The following is a 17,901-nucleotide window of genomic DNA, read 5'->3' on the forward strand; positions in this document are numbered from 1 at the left end:
TTTATCTATCTATCCATCCATTCATCTATCTATCTATCTATCTATCTATCTATCTATCTATCTATCTATCTATCTATCTATCTATCTATCTATCTATCCATTCATCTATCTATCCATCTATCTATCCATCTATCTATCTATCCATTTATCTATCTATGTATTCATCTATCCATTTATCTTTCTATTTATCTGTCTATTTATATTATCTATTTGTGTGTCTGTCTGTCTGTCTCTCTGTGTGTATGTAATGCACCTGCTCCGCCATGAAGGTTTTAAGATGGTTTTGAACTGAAGGTCAGATTTGAAACAAAATATTTTGCGGGGTTATGACATGATTTTAGAAGTAGTTGCCTATACATCATCTGTCTGAGATAAAAAGAGTTAAACAATCACCATGAATTTTCACCTAACAAAACACAAAACATGTAAAGAGTCAGCCCATCTGCTATATATTAGTACTCCTCTGCATGATTGAAGAATGTAGTAGAACAATATGTGAACCAACATGTGTTTGATGTTTAATGTATCAAGACCTAATAGTTTTAAATATGCACAATTGCAGCCATCTTTTATTACAATTAAAATCAGTAGATGAGCGATTCTATTGGTAAAATAAATTCAGGACTAGGCAGGCGCTTTTGAACATATTATAATCATCCATCACCAGAGATTAGGTCATAACACACCAGTCCTCTAACTGTAATCTGATTATGACACAGACATGGAGGATTGTGGATTTGTTCCTGTCTGACGGGAGCTGCAGGGAAGCTTGCTCACACACACTATCCACTTTCCCCAGACCTCAACCGTCGGCCTCAGACTCTTCGCCACATGTGTGAGGTTACAGAGCAAAGGTTCCTCTTTTTCATTTGTACAGGTAGTTGAGGCGAGGATGAGTGAAGTCACTTCTCCTCTCTGGGAGGCATAACAGGAAAACACTGACCAAAAAAAGGCGGCCTACACAGAGCGGTCCAATTGTTGAATGTGACCTGGCTGCTCCTTCCCCCCGGTCACTAAGAACCCACCCTAACACATACATGTACCATCCCCCAACGGAACTCATATACTCTATTCTAACACTGAAACGTGTTTACACCGTGCGTGTTTGCTAGATTCTATGCTGCTATTGAATACGGTTAAAAATCCATCGATGACATCAACAGGCACCATCATTGAGTCCCATATCTTATCTTAGAAAGTGGTCTTAGAAGAAGAAATGCACCATATGTCAGTGCAACGGGACTCCGAATCGACAGTTTGACAGAATAAAATCGTTCTTAACTTCGTCATCAACAACAACTCCAGCACTGCTACTAAATGGGTCTTATGGTGAGACAAAGGAGCCTGAGGAGAGGGGGCTTGAGCTGTCTGACCCCATCTCGTCCCTGGCTTGAAACTGAAACATCTGACATCTGCCTAGTCTGCAGGGAGTGTTACAATAAGAAGAATGATAGAAAACGACTGAATGAAAATGAAAATAAAAAAATTGTCAATCACCGGCTCGTACTGCACAGCAGCTGCTAACATGCTGTTCAGTCTCTGTATCTTTTCCGCACCCGGATCTATGGCGCTCCTCCTCATCCCGCCCCCGGGACGACCTTCTCAGCCAATCAGCGCTCGCAACAGCAGCTGGGTGTGGGGTCTAGACACGCCCACTCCCCCCGGCCCCGCCTCGCTCTGGAAACGCTCCAACGTTATAAATTCATTGTGTGCATTTTCTACATTAGTCCTGGGTCGGCTCCTTGTCCCCACGAAGACACTTCGTCTGCTCTCCCGTGTCAAATTTTCGCAGCCACTATGAGGGAAATCGTTCACATCCAGGCCGGCCAGTGCGGTAACCAGATCGGGGCCAAGGTAAGAAAAAAAAAATCATACAAATACAACTAGTAATAGTGTATTACATTTTGGAAGACATAACATTTCCTTTCGCAGTAAAAAAACAAGGAAAAAATACACAAAAAACACCGGCTCATAATGCAAGACACACCCATAAAGCTCTTTAAAGTCATTATGTAGATGAGTGTTTGGCTGTGTAAGAAGACAAAGGACTCCTTTTGTCTCATTATGCATTAATTCAATTAAAATTACATTCATAAATTATAGAACTCTCCGTGTTCATACACACAGCACATCATAAAATATCACTTGTATGAGCTGATTTTCTTTCTTTTTTTGTGTGTGCTCGCTTTTCTGTGTGAACGTGCAGCACTGCGGTGGCCGGTGGGCGCGGAGAGGCGCACCGTGCGCGCTCCCATTGAAATAACGCTATAACGGGGCGCTTGTGTCTCGCCCGGTTTTGTTCACACCACACAGGGCGTGTCTGCGCCTCAACAGTTGAGCATTCAGCTGACCTCAAGATATTGTCTGGGGGACAAGAAAGGAGAAGAAGAAGAAAAAAACCCCAAGTCTATTCTTCCCTCGTTGGAACCCCTCAGTCAGTATTCTGCACTGGGGTCTTTGTCTTGTTCCCACGAAGGGCTGGTGTCTCAGACAATGAGTTGGAGGGGAGCTGGGATAGCAGGTTGGGATCAATTGTTCCCCCAAAAGGCTAATGCATCAATAGTCCACATTGATCCGATTTTCTTCCCCTGCAGGTTGTAGATGGGCTGCATCAGCTGTTCAGACAGAAAAGCCAGTGGGAAGGGTGTGGCAGGGAGGATTGTTAAGAGTTGTTCATTTTAAAATAGACCGCTGAGGTGAATATCCTGAGTGACATCATCAGTGCTTTAATCAATTAAATATTCATCCTTCTTCAACTTTGTATTTCATTTGAATACATTTGAGACTAGTCTCTTTAATAGGGCCCTACAGTCTGCATCTTACAGTGACGGTAGCAGTCTGCCACGTCTTTATGGCCTTTATTACCTCCTTTTTTTCTTACACATGATAATTTGTTACAGAGAATATATGTTTGAATGGAAACACACACGCACACACATAGGAATCTTTCCCTAATCAAATAGAGTTTAGAGACCACACAACGATTGCCCGTGTAGTACAGGATATATCGCTATCATTGTGAAGCTCTGCTGACGGATATTTCATGTAAAGCAGGGCCTGTCTGTGTAATCAATTTATTTCCTCCCTTAAACACATTAGGGCCGGGGTGGGGGAGGAATGGAGGAAACAGCTGATGCACAGTGGGAGCTGGCTGTGCCTTATGGCTACTCGATATATCACAACATTTAACAATTATGCTTTCTTTGAATTTGAAGGCATTTGCACCACAGAATGTAAACTGCATGTTTAGGAAATTGTCATTTGTTTGTTTCTTGTCCCTGTGAACTCACTGACTCTGATGTCCGATGTATATGATTGACGGGATTGCTGAAGAGCCGCACTGTGGTGAATTAGGTCAGGGTGTGGCATTGCTTTGCTGCTTATTGTCCCCATTCTTTCACTATATGCATTTTCAGTCTTTACTAATAGACATCTACTGGCCCACAGTCATTTATCAGGGATTTTTCCCGTGTTTTGGTCGTTCTTTGTTCTCTTCCTCTGGCTCTCTTCCTCTGGCTATTGAGGTCACTTAGTCATTTTTGTTTTACAGGGTCTTACTGTATTAAGATGTAATGATACTCAGACTACGGCTCACCACCAATCTCTTAAATGCTGAGCAGCAATACAGCCCGATTATGCAGATTACTCTAAATCCCCCTACGGCTGTTTGCAGAAATGACCAAAAAAGGACCTTAAGATATTTAAAATACATTAGTGCAAGCAAATGTGGCTCGCCTGCTAATGGGCTTTAATGCATACACAATGTGTGGGAGGTCTTTAAAAAGCGAACATGACATGAATACAGATCTGAAGGCAAGCAGTGTCTGCAGTTCAGTGGGAGTTTATTTTCAGCGTCACTCGCCCCTTTGTGTTCCCTCCTTTGCATCTTCAATGTGAAAGAAGCGCATTCTGCTCAGTCATCACTCAATAATGTGACAGAAAAAAGCTGGTCATTTGAACAGCTGAATTGTATTTAATGTGTTAGTATATGGTTTTGTGAAATCTGGAAAAATGCAAACCCATTGTTGTTTTTTCCCATTTAAGTTCCCCAGTCCATCAAATCACAGTTTAATCCTCAATGGATACTGTACATGTGTACTTTCTTTGGAAAAAAAAACGTCAAGTGACACCTCCCATTTTTTGTCCACAGTTCTGGGAAGTGATCAGCGATGAGCATGGCATCGACCCCACAGGGACTTACCACGGAGACAGTGACCTGCAGCTGGACAGGATCAGTGTCTACTACAATGAGGCCACTGGTGAGTTATCATCTATACACATGCTCAGTTCTGGTTTGTCCTGAATAATAACTTTTGTTGCATACTCATGTCCGCTGTCATTCATGGATTTTCTCACATTAAAAGTCCATTTAAAAATGTGGTGTTGGCGGTTTTTTTCCTGAACCAATGTGAGAGTCCCGGCATAGAGGATGTTGCATGTGTACAGATTGTAAAGCCCTTCCAGGAAAAATTGTGATTAGTGAATTTCAGCTGTACAAATCAAACTTAATTGAATTTGTATGTTCTTCTTTCTCTCTCTCTGCCTTTTCACTTCATCGTGGAGGCGGCAAATATGTGCCTCGAGCCATCCTGGTAGACTTGGAACCTGGCACCATGGACTCTGTGAGGTCTGGACCCTTTGGGCAGATCTTCAGACCTGACAATTTTGTATTTGGTGGGTGAACTACAGTGAATTTCTCTTGATACTGGATGACTTACGCCTCCTTATGAGCAAGGACATACTCACCTGTATGTCACTCCTTCTCCTCCAGGTCAGAGCGGTGCTGGAAACAACTGGGCCAAAGGTCACTACACAGAGGGCGCTGAGTTGGTGGACTCTGTCCTAGATGTGGTCCGCAAAGAGTCAGAGAGCTGTGACTGCCTGCAGGGCTTCCAGCTCACTCACTCTCTTGGTGGAGGAACCGGGTCCGGTATGGGAACCCTGCTCATCAGCAAGATCCGTGAGGAGTACCCCGACCGAATCATGAACACCTTTAGTGTGGTGCCTTCCCCCAAGGTAATATACCCTTGTGATACAGCGCAAGAATTTCAGTTCATCTCGCCGTAGGTTTTTGTCCTCTGAGATCATGAGACTGAAGAACGCTTCTGTGTGTTTACTGTCCTCAGGTTTCAGACACGGTGGTTGAGCCCTACAATGCCACCCTCTCAGTCCACCAGCTTGTAGAGAACACGGATGAAACCTACTGTATTGACAATGAGGCCCTGTACGACATCTGCTTCCGTACTCTGAAACTGACCACACCCACCTACGGAGACCTTAACCACCTGGTGTCGGCCACCATGAGTGGGGTCACCACCTGCCTGCGCTTCCCCGGCCAGCTCAATGCTGACCTTCGCAAACTTGCGGTCAACATGGTGCCTTTCCCCCGTTTGCACTTCTTCATGCCTGGCTTTGCCCCCCTGACCAGCCGAGGCAGCCAGCAGTACAGAGCCCTCACGGTCCCCGAGCTCACCCAGCAGGTGTTCGACGCCAAGAACATGATGGCCGCGTGCGACCCGCGTCACGGACGCTACCTGACCGTAGCCGCCGTGTTCCGCGGACGCATGTCCATGAAGGAAGTCGACGAGCAGATGCTGAACGTCCAGAACAAGAACAGCAGCTACTTCGTCGAATGGATTCCCAACAACGTGAAGACCGCCGTCTGTGACATTCCACCCCGTGGCCTCAAGATGGCCGTCACTTTCATTGGCAACAGCACAGCCATCCAGGAGCTCTTCAAGCGTATCTCAGAGCAGTTCACAGCCATGTTCCGCCGCAAGGCCTTCTTGCATTGGTACACAGGTGAAGGTATGGATGAGATGGAGTTCACCGAAGCAGAGAGCAACATGAATGATCTGGTGTCGGAGTATCAGCAGTACCAGGATGCCACTGCTGAGGAAGAGGGTGAATTTGAAGAGGAGGCTGAAGATGACGCTTGAAGACGAAAATGGGAAGGTCATGTCACTAATGACTAAATTGAAAAAGGAATAACATAGAATACCAACTTAGTAAACGATGAAAAAACATAGTGTCTGAGCATTTCTAGAATTAAACTTTAGCATAGATATCAATTGTGATTCAGTGCAAATAAAGTATTAAAAAAAACGTGTTTGCCTTTCGTCAATGCATTACATTTTTGTCTGATAAAACATCAACTACAAATCAGCCATCGTATCTCAATATAATATCCAAACCTTGGAAAAACTAAAGGGTTGAATATTAAGGCATTTTTCCAGAGATAGAGGAATGTTAATCATGTTGAGGTCAGCAGGTTCATGTGGTGTTTACTGCAGTTAGGATCAGTTAGGGTCATGCCCCACAACAAAACGTTGTGGGGCATGACCAGTTTGCAAGACTATAGTAAGACCAATTGTTTTCTATTTGCAGAGTCACGTTCCCACTTCTTTGATTCAAATCTGTGAACACATGTTCACTGCACTCTGGTAGCATTTTAGATGATCTTAATATAAAAGTGCAGTCCACATACTGTTGTACAGTGTTGCATACTTTATATGGAATGCTTAAATATTCTCAAGTCAGGTTCTCAATGTTTCAGTAATAAAACATACCTCAAGGCCCTATGTGCTTTAGAACAGCAAATATTAAAACACTGTTACATAAAAATGGATTATAGGAAAAAAACTATACCCGACCTTTACTAAAAAATACAATCTCTTTGGACTACTTCGCCAAATGTAGAACAAATCTAAAAGTTCTTGATAACAAAAACAAAGAAGTAGATTTGAACTTCTGCACAATGTAAATATTTCTGAATAATGGAATAGGGTTAGGGAGTTGAACCAGTGGGGTGGCCCCTTTAAGATTTGTTTGTGCGGGAAATCATCATTCTTATATTGAATCGGACTCGGGTCTATTTGACCAATGGTAAGAGATCTTTGATGTGACTGATTGGTGTATTGGCCAATCACTTGCGATTACGATGCCTCTTGTGGGCGTGGTCCATTCCTTCCAGGATGTCCATGTTTATATTCTTTTATTGTGTCTCCACTGAGAACAGTGTAAGGTAGGCATGGTATTCAAATACAACCTTGTTCTTAATATGCGAAGGCAATATTCTAAAATACCCAGATGGCAATATGAAGCTTATTTAGAAATGTTGCCGTTTAAGCCCCACGTATCATCTCTTAATGTTAAACTTCTTGCGTATTTCCCAGCTAACGTTAGGTTATTTGCCCTGATAGTTAACGGTAACTAAACAGTAGGTTGTCAGGCTTCCCATAAGATTAACTTATGATATTACATTTCTTCAAGTGACGTTAGCTTAAACCTAAACGTCTTTCTTTTGTTTTGTTGTTATGCTGACTGGAATTGTAATTGCTGTAAGATGTGCAGTATTCACTGACACGTAAATACATGTTGGATATAACTTGAATCAACGTTACATTACACTCCAAAGTGGAAGTTAGCACGACATTATAAGCTAAATAGTGAAATTAGCTATTTAGGCTAACGTTAGCCGTATGAAGTTGCCTTAACGTTGCTGTTTTCAGTGGCAGTTGAAGCTGGACGTTATTTAACGTTGCCTGTCTTTAAATAGAGGAATGGATGCCACGCAAATACTCAGTGACTCAATCTTGGAGTCAGATGAGGAAGAAAATAAAGGGGAGATCGAAAACAAGAGGGGGCGACCTTTGGCTAAGCTGTGGGTCTTAAAAAATGAACACATCCCTGAGACAGGTGAGTGGGCTCACTGCTGCTGTTATTACACCGATGCTCTGCCGATTCAACCGTCGTAAAGAGATCTAACGTTGTCTATCGTCCTCTGGCACACAGAGATGCCCCTCTTTCTGGGCGACAATGTGTTGGGCCGTGACCCCAGCACCTGCACCGTGCCCCTACCAGCACCCTCTATCTCCAAGCAGCACGCCACCATCTGCATCTCCGTCCACAGGAGAAGAGGCCGTCACAATGAAGCGGAGATGGAGGCTTTGATCTGGGACCGAGGGAGTATGAACGGGACCCGCAAGGGCCACTTAAAGCTGACCCCTAATGTACGCTATGCCCTCAGCGAAGGTGACGGTTTGGTGGTGGCAGACGTCCCGTGTCAGTATGTCAGCTGCACTGTTGACTCGTCGGAAGGGGACACGACGGCCTCTGTGGGCAAACATTCGGGGGCGAATGCCGAGTCGCCCGATGGCTCGGGAGAAGAGGGAAGTGACACAAGCACAGGCAGCAAGAGGTGCGTCAATGGGGATACAGAGGCTGGTGTGTTGTTATCTGATCAGGAGGACAGTGGGAAGACTTCTGTGTTGACCAGTTGCTTGTCCTTTGAGCAAACTCCAACGCACCCACAGGGGACCCTGGTCCCAGAATCTGATTCGGACTCAGACGATAGCAGAGGAGACGGAAGGCGCAAGGCTCTTGGTATGGAAAAGTTTAAAATATTTACAGAAATGAAGGCGTTTTTTCTATCACAGGTTATGCATGTTTTTTTTGGGTTTTTTTCAGTGTCCAATTCTGACTTCCATGAATCAGGTCCCGTCTGTTCCACCTTCCTGAGTCCCACAAACAAAATTGTCCCTGAAAGGTATAATAGCAATCATTACATTATTATTTTTTTATTTTTTAAAATATGTACTTTCACCACATATTAACTCGTAAGACAAACAAGTATGTTCATCAAAACAGTCAATTGTCTTTTTTTTACATTTCTAAATATAATGCTGGTCACATTGTTTTCCACTGTTTCATAGTGAGGATGAAAGTCCCATCACACCGCCGTCCTTGGCTAAAAACAGGCCTCACACACATGTCGGCTTCAGTAAGGAGGACCACGCCGTTGAGATGGGCCAACAGCAGCTAAAGAACGAAAACACGCTTGGAGTCAACATGGACAACAACAATGAAGAAGAGGAGGAAGAAAGAGCAGCACTGGCGGGGAGTAACCCTGAGGAAAGTGAACACCATGTGTCAGGGAAACAGGAAAGCAATGTCAGCCTTACTGGAGAGAATGAATTGCCCAAATCTTCAGCGACATTCTTGACAGATGCGATCCCTGTGCTTGACATGGACAGTGACACTGATGTGGAGGGAGAGGAGGACAGAGTGGCATCTGCAAGCCCAGTGACCTTGAATGCAAACCAACAAGCTGTTCATTTTTATATAGATAGTGATACCGATGTCGATGAGGATGTTCAAAAACCTCTGCCTTCCTCTGCGGACCGCACTAAACCGCTTCATGTGATTTCAGTTGTTCAGCCAGAAGGCATCACCTTCGACAGCGACACTGATGTGGACGAGGATGCGGTGTCAGAAGCTGCTATTGCTACAGCCCCGCTTCAAAGCACAGACGCAGTTGTGTCTTCCCCTTCTATGCAGGGCAACAATTTCCACCTGGGCAGTGACACAGATATCGAGGAGGAGGAAGAAGAAAATCAATGTGGGAAAAATAGTGTGTGCTTTAAAATAGATGAAACTCCCACTAGATTAGATATCCATCCAACCGGGCTGGAATCAACACTCGACAGCGAGACAGGGGATGGCGCTTTTCCCGCCCCGGCCATCAGGGAACTCTCGGTGGTGTCTGCTGTGGCGGAGTCCGTCGTCACTGCAGATTTAGGAGCCGTTTTAGGTTTTCTGTCTGACAGCGACACCGATGTGGAAGACGACTCTTCTCTGCTCACACCCGCTGTTGCCTCAAACTGGTCCACCAATCCTAGTATAATGTCAGAAGCTCTCCAGTCAGATTCCGGTGCAGACAGGGATGTTGATGAATCCAGCGGGTGCCCTGCTGGGGATGGGGTCGATCCCGCCGACCTCAGAGTGGACAGTGACACGGATGTGGAGGATGAGGAGAAGGCAGGTGAGAACCAGATTCCAAGCCTGCGCAGAGAAAATACTCCCGGGTTGTTGGTTCCCCTCCAGCAGAACTGCTCTACTCCTGTCCAGTCGTCAGGTGCTGTTCAGTGCTTTTTCATTTGCCAATCATTTTCTCTTTGTTATATCAGAAATTCCCAGGTGTATAAACACAACTTAAACACAATCAATGCACAAAAATACTAACAATATTATAGAAAGAAGAAAGATATGCATTTTTTGCACTCTGAATAGAAAGACCTCACAATGTCTGGTCATTAATGACTTTAGCAAGCAAGACTCTAAATAATCAAAAACAGATACTCACTTTTTTCAGTGATCCATTTAAAGTGAACATCCTTTTCTCATGTTGTAGACTTTATCTACTGCATAAGTTGTTTGCCATTTTAATTTGACATATGTGCCTCTTTAAATGGTCTTTTATTAGATACTAATTTTATTATTTTCACTTTGGAATGGTTCCAGGAAGAGAACTGGAAGATATGGAGACTCAGGCTTTCCCGATTGCCGCATTTGGACGTAAGTCAATTACTTTTGACATATAACTTTATGTCTGTTTTATAAACCAAGGGGTATATCGGACTATTCATTTAAACCTGAGGCACACGTCTTTATTTGGTCTTCTCTGTCTCCCAGGTTTAAGACCTATATCCCTGTCTCCCTGCTCAGCCGGCCCGGAGGACAACTTGTGTGTTGTGGCTGAGACCCAGTCGTTCCTTCTTCCTACCAGAGACTGCCAGGGAAGCACTTCAAAGGTCCACAACAAGGACCCCATCCAGTCCTCTGTTAGTGAAACATGCAAACAGTCCATTAGAGGAGAGGCTTTCCAGCTGGGATTGTCTCAAAGCAGCCACCTGGAGGGTCAGGCCCAAGCTCTAGCAACAGAGAGCACCCAAGCTTTTGTGTCTGCGGTGGAGGGTGTGAATCTGGAAGATACCCAAGCATATGGAGACAGAGCCTCCTCAGATAACGATTCAAATCTGCAGGCACATGAAGATGATCAGGAACCAGCCAGATGTTCAGAAAAGTCTGCCATAGAGGGTCATGTAGATTTTGCCCTAGAAGCAACACAGGCTTTTATTTCCGAGCCTGACCGTGATTCGGAGGTTGAAACCGATGAAGATGAGAGAGAAAACACTGCTGCCGCTGAGACTCAGCCTTTCCACATCTTCACCTCATCTACTTCTATTGCTTTGGCTGAAACCCAACCAATGTTTAACATGGAGATGGAGGAGGAGGAGGAGGAGGAGGAGGAGAGTTTGGATCACACAAATCCTATTCCCTTTGTACTACAAGTCAAGTCCAGCTCACAGCATGTAACAGAAGAGAAAGAGGAACAGGTGGAGGCAGCTCAACCTGTGGCTGAAACTCAGCCCATGCGTGTCAGTGAGGATGAGGAAATTGATGGTGAGGAATTGTTTCCGCAAAAAACAAACGCAAAGCAACCGCGGCTTGAAGAGCAGACACAAACGCTCGCAAAATTTGAATTATCACTTGTTGACACGCAGCCAATGCACACTGGTCCAGCTGAAGCTCGGCCCGTGGCTACGAGTGGAAAGGAGGACGGTGATGTTGGGGATTCACTTCCAGGTCCACGAAAAAGAAAAGCAAAGCAACTGCAGACACAAACACCTGCAAACTCTGAGCTTTCTACTGGTGAAACTCAGCCAGTGGAGACATGTGAAGATTCAGAAAGTGATGAAGAGGACTCTGCTCCAGGTCCACGAAAAAGGAGAGCAAAGCCATTGCAACTCGAAGACGAGGCGCAGCCCCTCGCAAGCTCCGCAGTTGTTGAAACTGAGCTGTCGGCTACATGCGTAAGTGAGCAAAGAAATGATGGAGACACCCCCCCAGGTCCTAGAAAGAGAAAAGCAAAGTCACTGCCACTTGAAGAAGAGGAGACGCATCCCCTCACAGCGTCTGAAGTCTCTGCTGTTGAGGCTCAGCCTGTGGCCGCAGGGGAAGAAAGAGAAAGTGACGATGAGGAGTTAATTCCGGGTCCACGGAAAAGAAGAGCAAAGCCAATTCAGGGAGAGGGCTCTACCCAAGAAACTAAAACTGTCACCCCGCCACCGAGGGGAAGAGGTAGACAAAACGAAGCTGGAACCAGTGGCACAACTGTTGGAGGGAGAAGAACAACAAGGGCCAGACGAAGAGAAGAAGAGGAGCAGGCAGAGTGTTCTGAGCCTCCAAAGAGACGGACCAGCAGGGCGACGAAGGCTTTGCCGAGTACTACTCCTACAGTGAGGAGAGGAAAAGCAAGGCTTGATGAGGAGGAGGGTGTAAAAGAGGAGGAGATAGAGCAAGACAAACAAGCCAGAGGGAAATCCTTTATGATGCATCCAAAAGATAGCAGGGAAGATGAGGAAACGCTTGAAACGGGAAGGAAAAACATTGATAACGACAACCTGAAGAAACCGAAAGGGAGGGAAGAACAGTATCAATTGGAAATGGAAAGAAAAGTTAAAGAAGAGCGTGAAAGACTGCAGGCTGAAGATGCAGAAAAGTTAAGACGTGAACAAGAGAGAGCGGAAAAAGAGCGAATAGAGAGAGAAAGAAAGGAAGAAGATGAAAAGAAAATAGCTGATAGGGCACAAAAGGAAAGAGAAGAACAATTGGAGCAGGAAAGAAAGGAGAAGGAAGAAAATGAGAGACATGAAAAAGCAGCAAGAGAAGAGAAGGAGAGAATAGAAAAGGAAAGAGAGAAAGAAGAAGAAGAGAGGTTAGAGCGCGAAAAAGCAGCAAGAGAAGAGAAGGAGAGAACAGAAAAGGTAAGAAAGGAGGATGAGGATAAAGTGAGATTAGAATGCAAAAAAGCGGAGAGAGAAGAGAAGGAAAGAAAGGAGGAGGAGGAAAAAGAGAGATTGAAGACAGCAAAGAGGGAACTAGAAGAAAGACTCGAGAGGGAGAGGAACGAACAAGAAAAAGAGGCCAAAGAAAAACAAACAAAAGCACAACAAGGAAACAAGAAAGATAAAAACAGCCCCAAAACAACCCCAACAGCTCGAAGAACGGCCAGGAGGACACCAGGAGGGCAACAAGACCCGACCACATCAGCCAGCGATGACGTCCCGGCGAGGAGAACCCGATCTCGCTCCAACTCTTCCAATTCGGTCAGCTCAGAGAGGTCCGTTTCAAGTGTGAGCACCCAGGGGAGCAGTGGGAGAGGCCGAGGGGCGAAGAGGCAGGCCGCCGTCGCCAGGAGCAGCACGAGAAGGACCGTCGCTGCAGAGCCAACACAACGGGACATTTATGCTCTCTCTCCCCAGGGAGTCCTTTCCAGGTCCAACGCTGAGATTTCCAGCGGCAGCCCGAGCTCTCACAGCAGAGGAAGAGGCGGGAGGCAGCGAGGAAGAGGGAGGAAAACTGAGTCCGACTCCGTCCCTCCTGCCGATAAGCAGAGTGGCCGGAATGTGGCTCTCGAACCTACAACCAGAGGAAGGAGAAGTAGGACAGCAGAGGGAACCTCCAATGAAGTCCCCCCAGAGGAGGAGAAAGAAGAAGCACCTTCTCGGCCGGCTGCTACCGTTAGAGGGCGACAGCGAGCTGATGCTAATCAGCCTAAACCCGCAGATGAGAAGTCCCCTTCGAGTCAAATGTCTGCCAGGAAAGATTCACCTCTGCCTAAAAGGAATGTCTTGGGCAGAGGCCAAAAAGCAGTCAAGGGTGAGACTGTGGAGGTACCAGTAGCTCCTGCAGTCAGTGATGGGGAGGAGGCTAAGGAGAAAACCAAAGGGAGAAAAAGAGAGTCAAAGGCGAACGCAGAAGAGGATTCCAGCTTGAGCTCCAAAATGTCAGAAGCCCAAACAATCGAGGCAGCACAAGTCCAAGTTATGAGAAGAGGGAGAGCATCCAGCGCTCAAGCTAAGAAGAAGGCAAAAGACTCCTCTGCTGAATCGGAGGTGAAAGAAGAGAGCGAGGAAATGGAGGAGGGGACAGTGCGTAGGAGAGTCAGAGGTCGTCCATCAATGGTCCAGAAACTGAAGAAAGAGAAGCAGGAAGAAAGGAACCTGGATCCACATGTGGAGGCATCAGAGGTGAATTAATCCCTTCTTTACTTTCTAACATGTTTTGGAAAGGTTCATAATATACAAAAGTAGATTATGGCTGAAGAATGAATCCGTCCAAATGCAAAGCCGAGTAGTGTATAATTAGTGTCCGCGAATGTCTTCTGTCCTTGAAGAGGAAGCCTTTCACTTTTACAGGGGAAAGGCTCTGGTGCATTTTCCTCTGTGAGTCAGCCTTTCCAACCATCATAATGTACGGTAATCAACGTCAGGGACGGCCTGCATCTCTCTCCAACTCTCCCAGCAACCAGAGTAGTCTGGCCTGACCTGCATCAACATTAATACGCTAATGAACTAAGTGGTTGAGCGGTCTCACAGTCACTTTGGACTCTTTTCATTTTTAAGATCTGTGCTTTCATGGCAGCACACATCACTCATCATTCTCCTCGTATGTTTCATGCTTGTCCTTGTCTGTTATTGGTCCTTAACTCCCCCCCAAACTCTCTGCCATTTAACAGCCCCAGACTCCGTCCAGCAGCGCGTCCCGGAAGAGACAAGCTCTCACGGACTCCTCGCCCGTGGCAAAGACCCCTCGCTCCTCTTCTGCTTCGCCGGCCGCCGGGGGGCAATTGCGAGCTGCCAGACAGGCCTACAAGGTTCGATAGGTCTTTGTACCCGTGTGTGGGCGTATTTGGGACATTGTCAAAATAATGCAGAAGGGGGAAATTTGGCAATCACATGCTATGCTGAGTGCTTTGTCTAAGTATATTTGTCTAAGTATATTTATCTTTGTATTCAGTGTGGGGGGTCTTGTTTGAACTCAACAGGAACAACCTGGACAGGGCTTTTACAGATGGGGGACACATTAACAGCAGAACCAGTGTAAAGTATTATTTACAGAACAGATCGGTGCAGAATACATTTAGCTCACATCCAACACACCCTCCTAATGCCAAAGAACATTTACTTTTGTCTTCAGGACGCAGGTTTAACATTCCCAATGTGGATCAAATGCATTACTTCCCTAGTCGGCATGCAGCTGCTTAAAAAGGATGTTGTTTAGGATCCTTTGACATCAATGGCGATTATAGCGTTTCTATCAAATCTTTTTTTTTTTGGTTTGTTTTTGGGAAATAAATAGTTGCTTTTGAGCTACAGTTTCACCCAATAATGGCTTGGCTCTACTCTAAGCAAACCTAGAGATGTTATTCATTAGGAGTGATAATTTAATTTGGACCAATCCGATGCTACAAACAAATTCATCAATGTGTGATTACGTGCATGGCGAGGCCTTGCTAACGTTCCAGGAACCAGAGCAAGATTTGTTTTAATGCCCCTGTTTCCTACATTTTGTAATTTCCCATGATGACAAATTACCGTAAACGTGTTCAGTAAAATTCCTATGGGCGAACGGGGCTTTAGACCTCTTAACAACCCCCTCTTAGGTGCTGTTCACAGGTGTGGTGGACGAAGAAGGGGAGCGAGTGTTGGCTCGTTTGGGGGGCAGCATGGCCGAAGGAGTGGCAGACATGAACTGTCTGGTGACCGATAAGGTGCGCAGGACCGTCAAGTTCCTGTGTGCGTTGGCCAAAGGAGTCCCCATTGTCACCACGCACTGGCTGGAAAAGGTCGGTGTCTCTACCAGCGGTTACGACTTGATAAGACGAATGTGTATCTACATCTTCACAAATACTGCACTGTCATAGACGCTCATCTCGTTGTTGTCTCGCTCCGCTCTCCCGGTGTTTCAGAGTGGTAAGGCTGGGAGCTTCCTGTCTCCTAATGCGTTTGTTGTGAAGGATCCAGAGCAGGAAAAGAAGTTCAGTTTCTGCTTGCAGGATTCCCTGGGGATTGCCAGCAGTCAGCGTCTCTTACAGGTACTGGTAACACCGTCATACCATCTATTTCTGTGCTATTTATTCTCTTCGAGACCGGTTGACTGCGTCTTTGTGGCATTTCCCTTGTCAGATGGCACGCGGTTGGTGGATGATAATGACGCAGTGACGAATAGCGAGTCGTGGTTTCATCCACACATACTCGCGTCAGAATCATCTTCAGCCGACTTTTTACCACCGAGCGTTGCTTTGATCTCAGCACCTTTGTAGTTGAACACAAACTAAACCTTTTCATGAGCACAGGGATGATTGTTTACCATTAGACGCTAGCTTGTGGGCAGTAATTTTACATTTGTCGTTAATGCACTGATTATGTTTAATGGGCACTTTGCGGATGGTAATGATTCCATTGCTGTAACAGAGTTCAGATCAGTATCAGAGACACTTTGATAGCACATGCTGTGCTTGTACTGGCTAAAATTGGGCAAGTTAAACACATGAAACACAAAATGCCAATCCTAAGATCTATGTATTGATTTGCAGAGACACATGTCCTGTGCGTCATCTCTTGTCTGCTTTTCTCTTTCTCTTAGGGCTATCAGATCCATGTCACTAAGTCCGTGAAACCAGAGCCTGTTCACATGAAAGACATCATCTCGTGCAGTGGAGCTACCTTCCTTCCCAAAATGCCCTCTTCTCACAAGGTAAACCTTCTCCCTCAGAACTCACAATGAATCCTCTATCATCCGACATACCTGTGACCATTCGGTACTCCCCTCTCCTCAGCCAAAGACTGTCGTGATTTCCTGTGAGGAGGACTTGCCGCTCTGCGGCACGGCGCTCTCTGAATCCGTCCCGGTGGTCACAGCTGAGTTCATTCTCACGGGGATCCTTCGGCAAAAAGTTGACCTTCAGACCCACAAACTTTCTGTCCCTGCAAATACTCCGCAGCCTGCAGGCGGCAGGGGAAGGAGCAGGAAGAAGACTTAGCCCCACCTGGGTGCACTGTGTTAAAAAAAAATAACACTCTCGTCCCACATAAATTATCTTTCAAATCAGAGACTTTTAAGAAACATTTGTGAGCAAACTATGAAAGACTTAAGGAATGTATCGAAGCATATTGCGGACGTATCATGTGTGTATCTTAAGTGTCGATGTTGCATTGCATTCTGCAATGATGGAAGAAAGATCGTTTTGGAAACTTACATTTTGGAAAGTCCGTCATAAGAAGCTGTTCTTACAATTGTACCTTTTTTTTTTACCTTTGCAGTTGAAGAAACAACAATGTAGGTTTTAAAGTTGCAAATGCTGTGATGGTGTTGCTGCTATGCAGGGCAGTAAAACCGTCCGTGTCACTTTTCACCTCCCGTCTTCCCCTCTTTTTGTCTCGATAACAAGTAGAGCAGGAATTAACAGGCCTACAGTGAGTTGCTGCTAACCTCTTTGGGTGCTAAGTGCTTTGCCTCAATCAGCCAGTTCGGCAGGTAGCAAGTATCCAAGTGGGAGACGTATAATCATGTTTGGATGGTGGAACATAGGGACTAGCCAGCAAATGGGAAAAAACAGCTTTTTTCCTATGCTGATAAAGTGCACCGTGCCTTTTTATAACAAAGTAATCATGAAACTACCAGTGTGTCTTATCCCTCCTGCTCCATTAACCACCACCACCGACTCCATTACGGCTTCATCCAATCCTGTTACAGTCAGGAGACGCAACCTACCGGCACCTGAATGTTGATGCGGCTTCTACTTTAATATCTTGAGGCCAAACGTTTATCTGTCTTTATGTATACATGTCATTATGTTAAAAAAAGGACCAGTATACAGAACTCACATTTGGTTTCTTTCTTGACCCACCTTCAAATATTCTGTTTGAACTTTCCGTATCATTTGGTGTTTTAAAGTCGGCATCACTAGCTTGTAATTAAGTTTGATTTTATAACTGTCTCACTACCAAAGTTTACGTTGAAATCAAACCGTGAAATTTTTTGATTCCCGATGAAAACATTAAATCATGTCTATATTATGTTTAAGTTCTGTATTTATTTTAATTGGCATATCAGCCTTGTTACTATTGACTGGATAGTTTAGGCTTTGATGTGTCGCTCAGAAGACTTGACCCCTTCTGAAAGCGTCAGAAACATTAAGTGGACCTTGTATGAACAGGTCTTTAGTCTCCCAGTCTGCTCCCTAAGAGCTTGGACTCATCAACCAACAAGAGG

At 45.3% G+C, this 17,901-nt stretch overlaps 2 protein-coding genes across 5 annotated transcripts; both read left to right on the forward strand.

Moving 5' to 3' along the window:
- The first annotated feature begins 1,660 nt into the window (after positions 1 to 1,660).
- Positions 1,661 to 6,299, forward strand: tubb5 (tubulin, beta 5). The gene is made up of 5 exons (XM_040165798.2): positions 1,661 to 1,854; positions 4,151 to 4,259; positions 4,564 to 4,674; positions 4,772 to 5,016; positions 5,127 to 6,299. Exons 1-5 carry the CDS (start codon positions 1,798 to 1,800, stop codon positions 5,937 to 5,939), a joined length of 1,335 nt encoding a protein of 444 aa, XP_040021732.1. The 5' UTR covers positions 1,661 to 1,797; the 3' UTR covers positions 5,940 to 6,299.
- A 649-nt stretch (positions 6,300 to 6,948) lies between these two features.
- mdc1 (mediator of DNA damage checkpoint 1) lies at positions 6,949 to 17,705 on the forward strand. Of its 4 annotated transcripts, none has more exons than XM_040165667.2 (12): positions 6,949 to 7,024; positions 7,559 to 7,698; positions 7,795 to 8,385; positions 8,470 to 8,548; positions 8,715 to 9,916; positions 10,303 to 10,356; positions 10,474 to 13,874; positions 14,363 to 14,500; positions 15,290 to 15,472; positions 15,596 to 15,721; positions 16,273 to 16,383; positions 16,466 to 17,705. In XM_040165667.2, the coding sequence occupies exons 1-12, from the start codon at positions 6,975 to 6,977 to the stop codon at positions 16,667 to 16,669; spliced, it is 6,279 nt and encodes a 2,092-aa protein (XP_040021601.2). In that variant the 5' UTR covers positions 6,949 to 6,974; the 3' UTR covers positions 16,670 to 17,705. The 4 variants fall into 4 exon arrangements, with proteins under 4 accessions (XP_040021601.2, XP_040021603.2, XP_040021602.2 ...); XM_040165669.2 differs by having other exon boundaries at positions 6,956 to 7,024; positions 8,715 to 9,823; XM_040165668.2 differs by having other exon boundaries at positions 6,956 to 7,024; positions 8,497 to 8,548.
- Positions 17,706 to 17,901: the final 196 nt, after the last annotated feature.

The sequence above is a fragment of the Gasterosteus aculeatus genome, chromosome 20 (genome assembly GCF_964276395.1).
Source record: "Gasterosteus aculeatus chromosome 20, fGasAcu3.hap1.1, whole genome shotgun sequence".
Classification (NCBI taxonomy): Eukaryota; Metazoa; Chordata; class Actinopteri; order Perciformes; family Gasterosteidae; genus Gasterosteus; species Gasterosteus aculeatus.

Coding starts and splice junctions, on each gene's coding strand:
- mdc1 (XM_040165667.2), top strand. CDS start 6,975: ATGTCCATGTTTATATTCTTTTATTGTGTCTCCACTGAGAACAGTGTA. Junction 8,386..8,469: donor CGGAAGGCGCAAGGCTCTTG/GTATGGAAAAGT, acceptor GGTTTTTTTCAG/TGTCCAATTCTGACTTCCAT. Junction 10,357..10,473: donor CCCGATTGCCGCATTTGGAC/GTAAGTCAATTA, acceptor TCTGTCTCCCAG/GTTTAAGACCTATATCCCTG.
- tubb5 (XM_040165798.2), top strand. CDS start 1,798: ATGAGGGAAATCGTTCACATCCAGGCCGGCCAGTGCGGTAACCAGATC. Junction 4,260..4,563: donor CTACTACAATGAGGCCACTG/GTGAGTTATCAT, acceptor TTCATCGTGGAG/GCGGCAAATATGTGCCTCGA. Junction 4,675..4,771: donor ACCTGACAATTTTGTATTTG/GTGGGTGAACTA, acceptor CTTCTCCTCCAG/GTCAGAGCGGTGCTGGAAAC.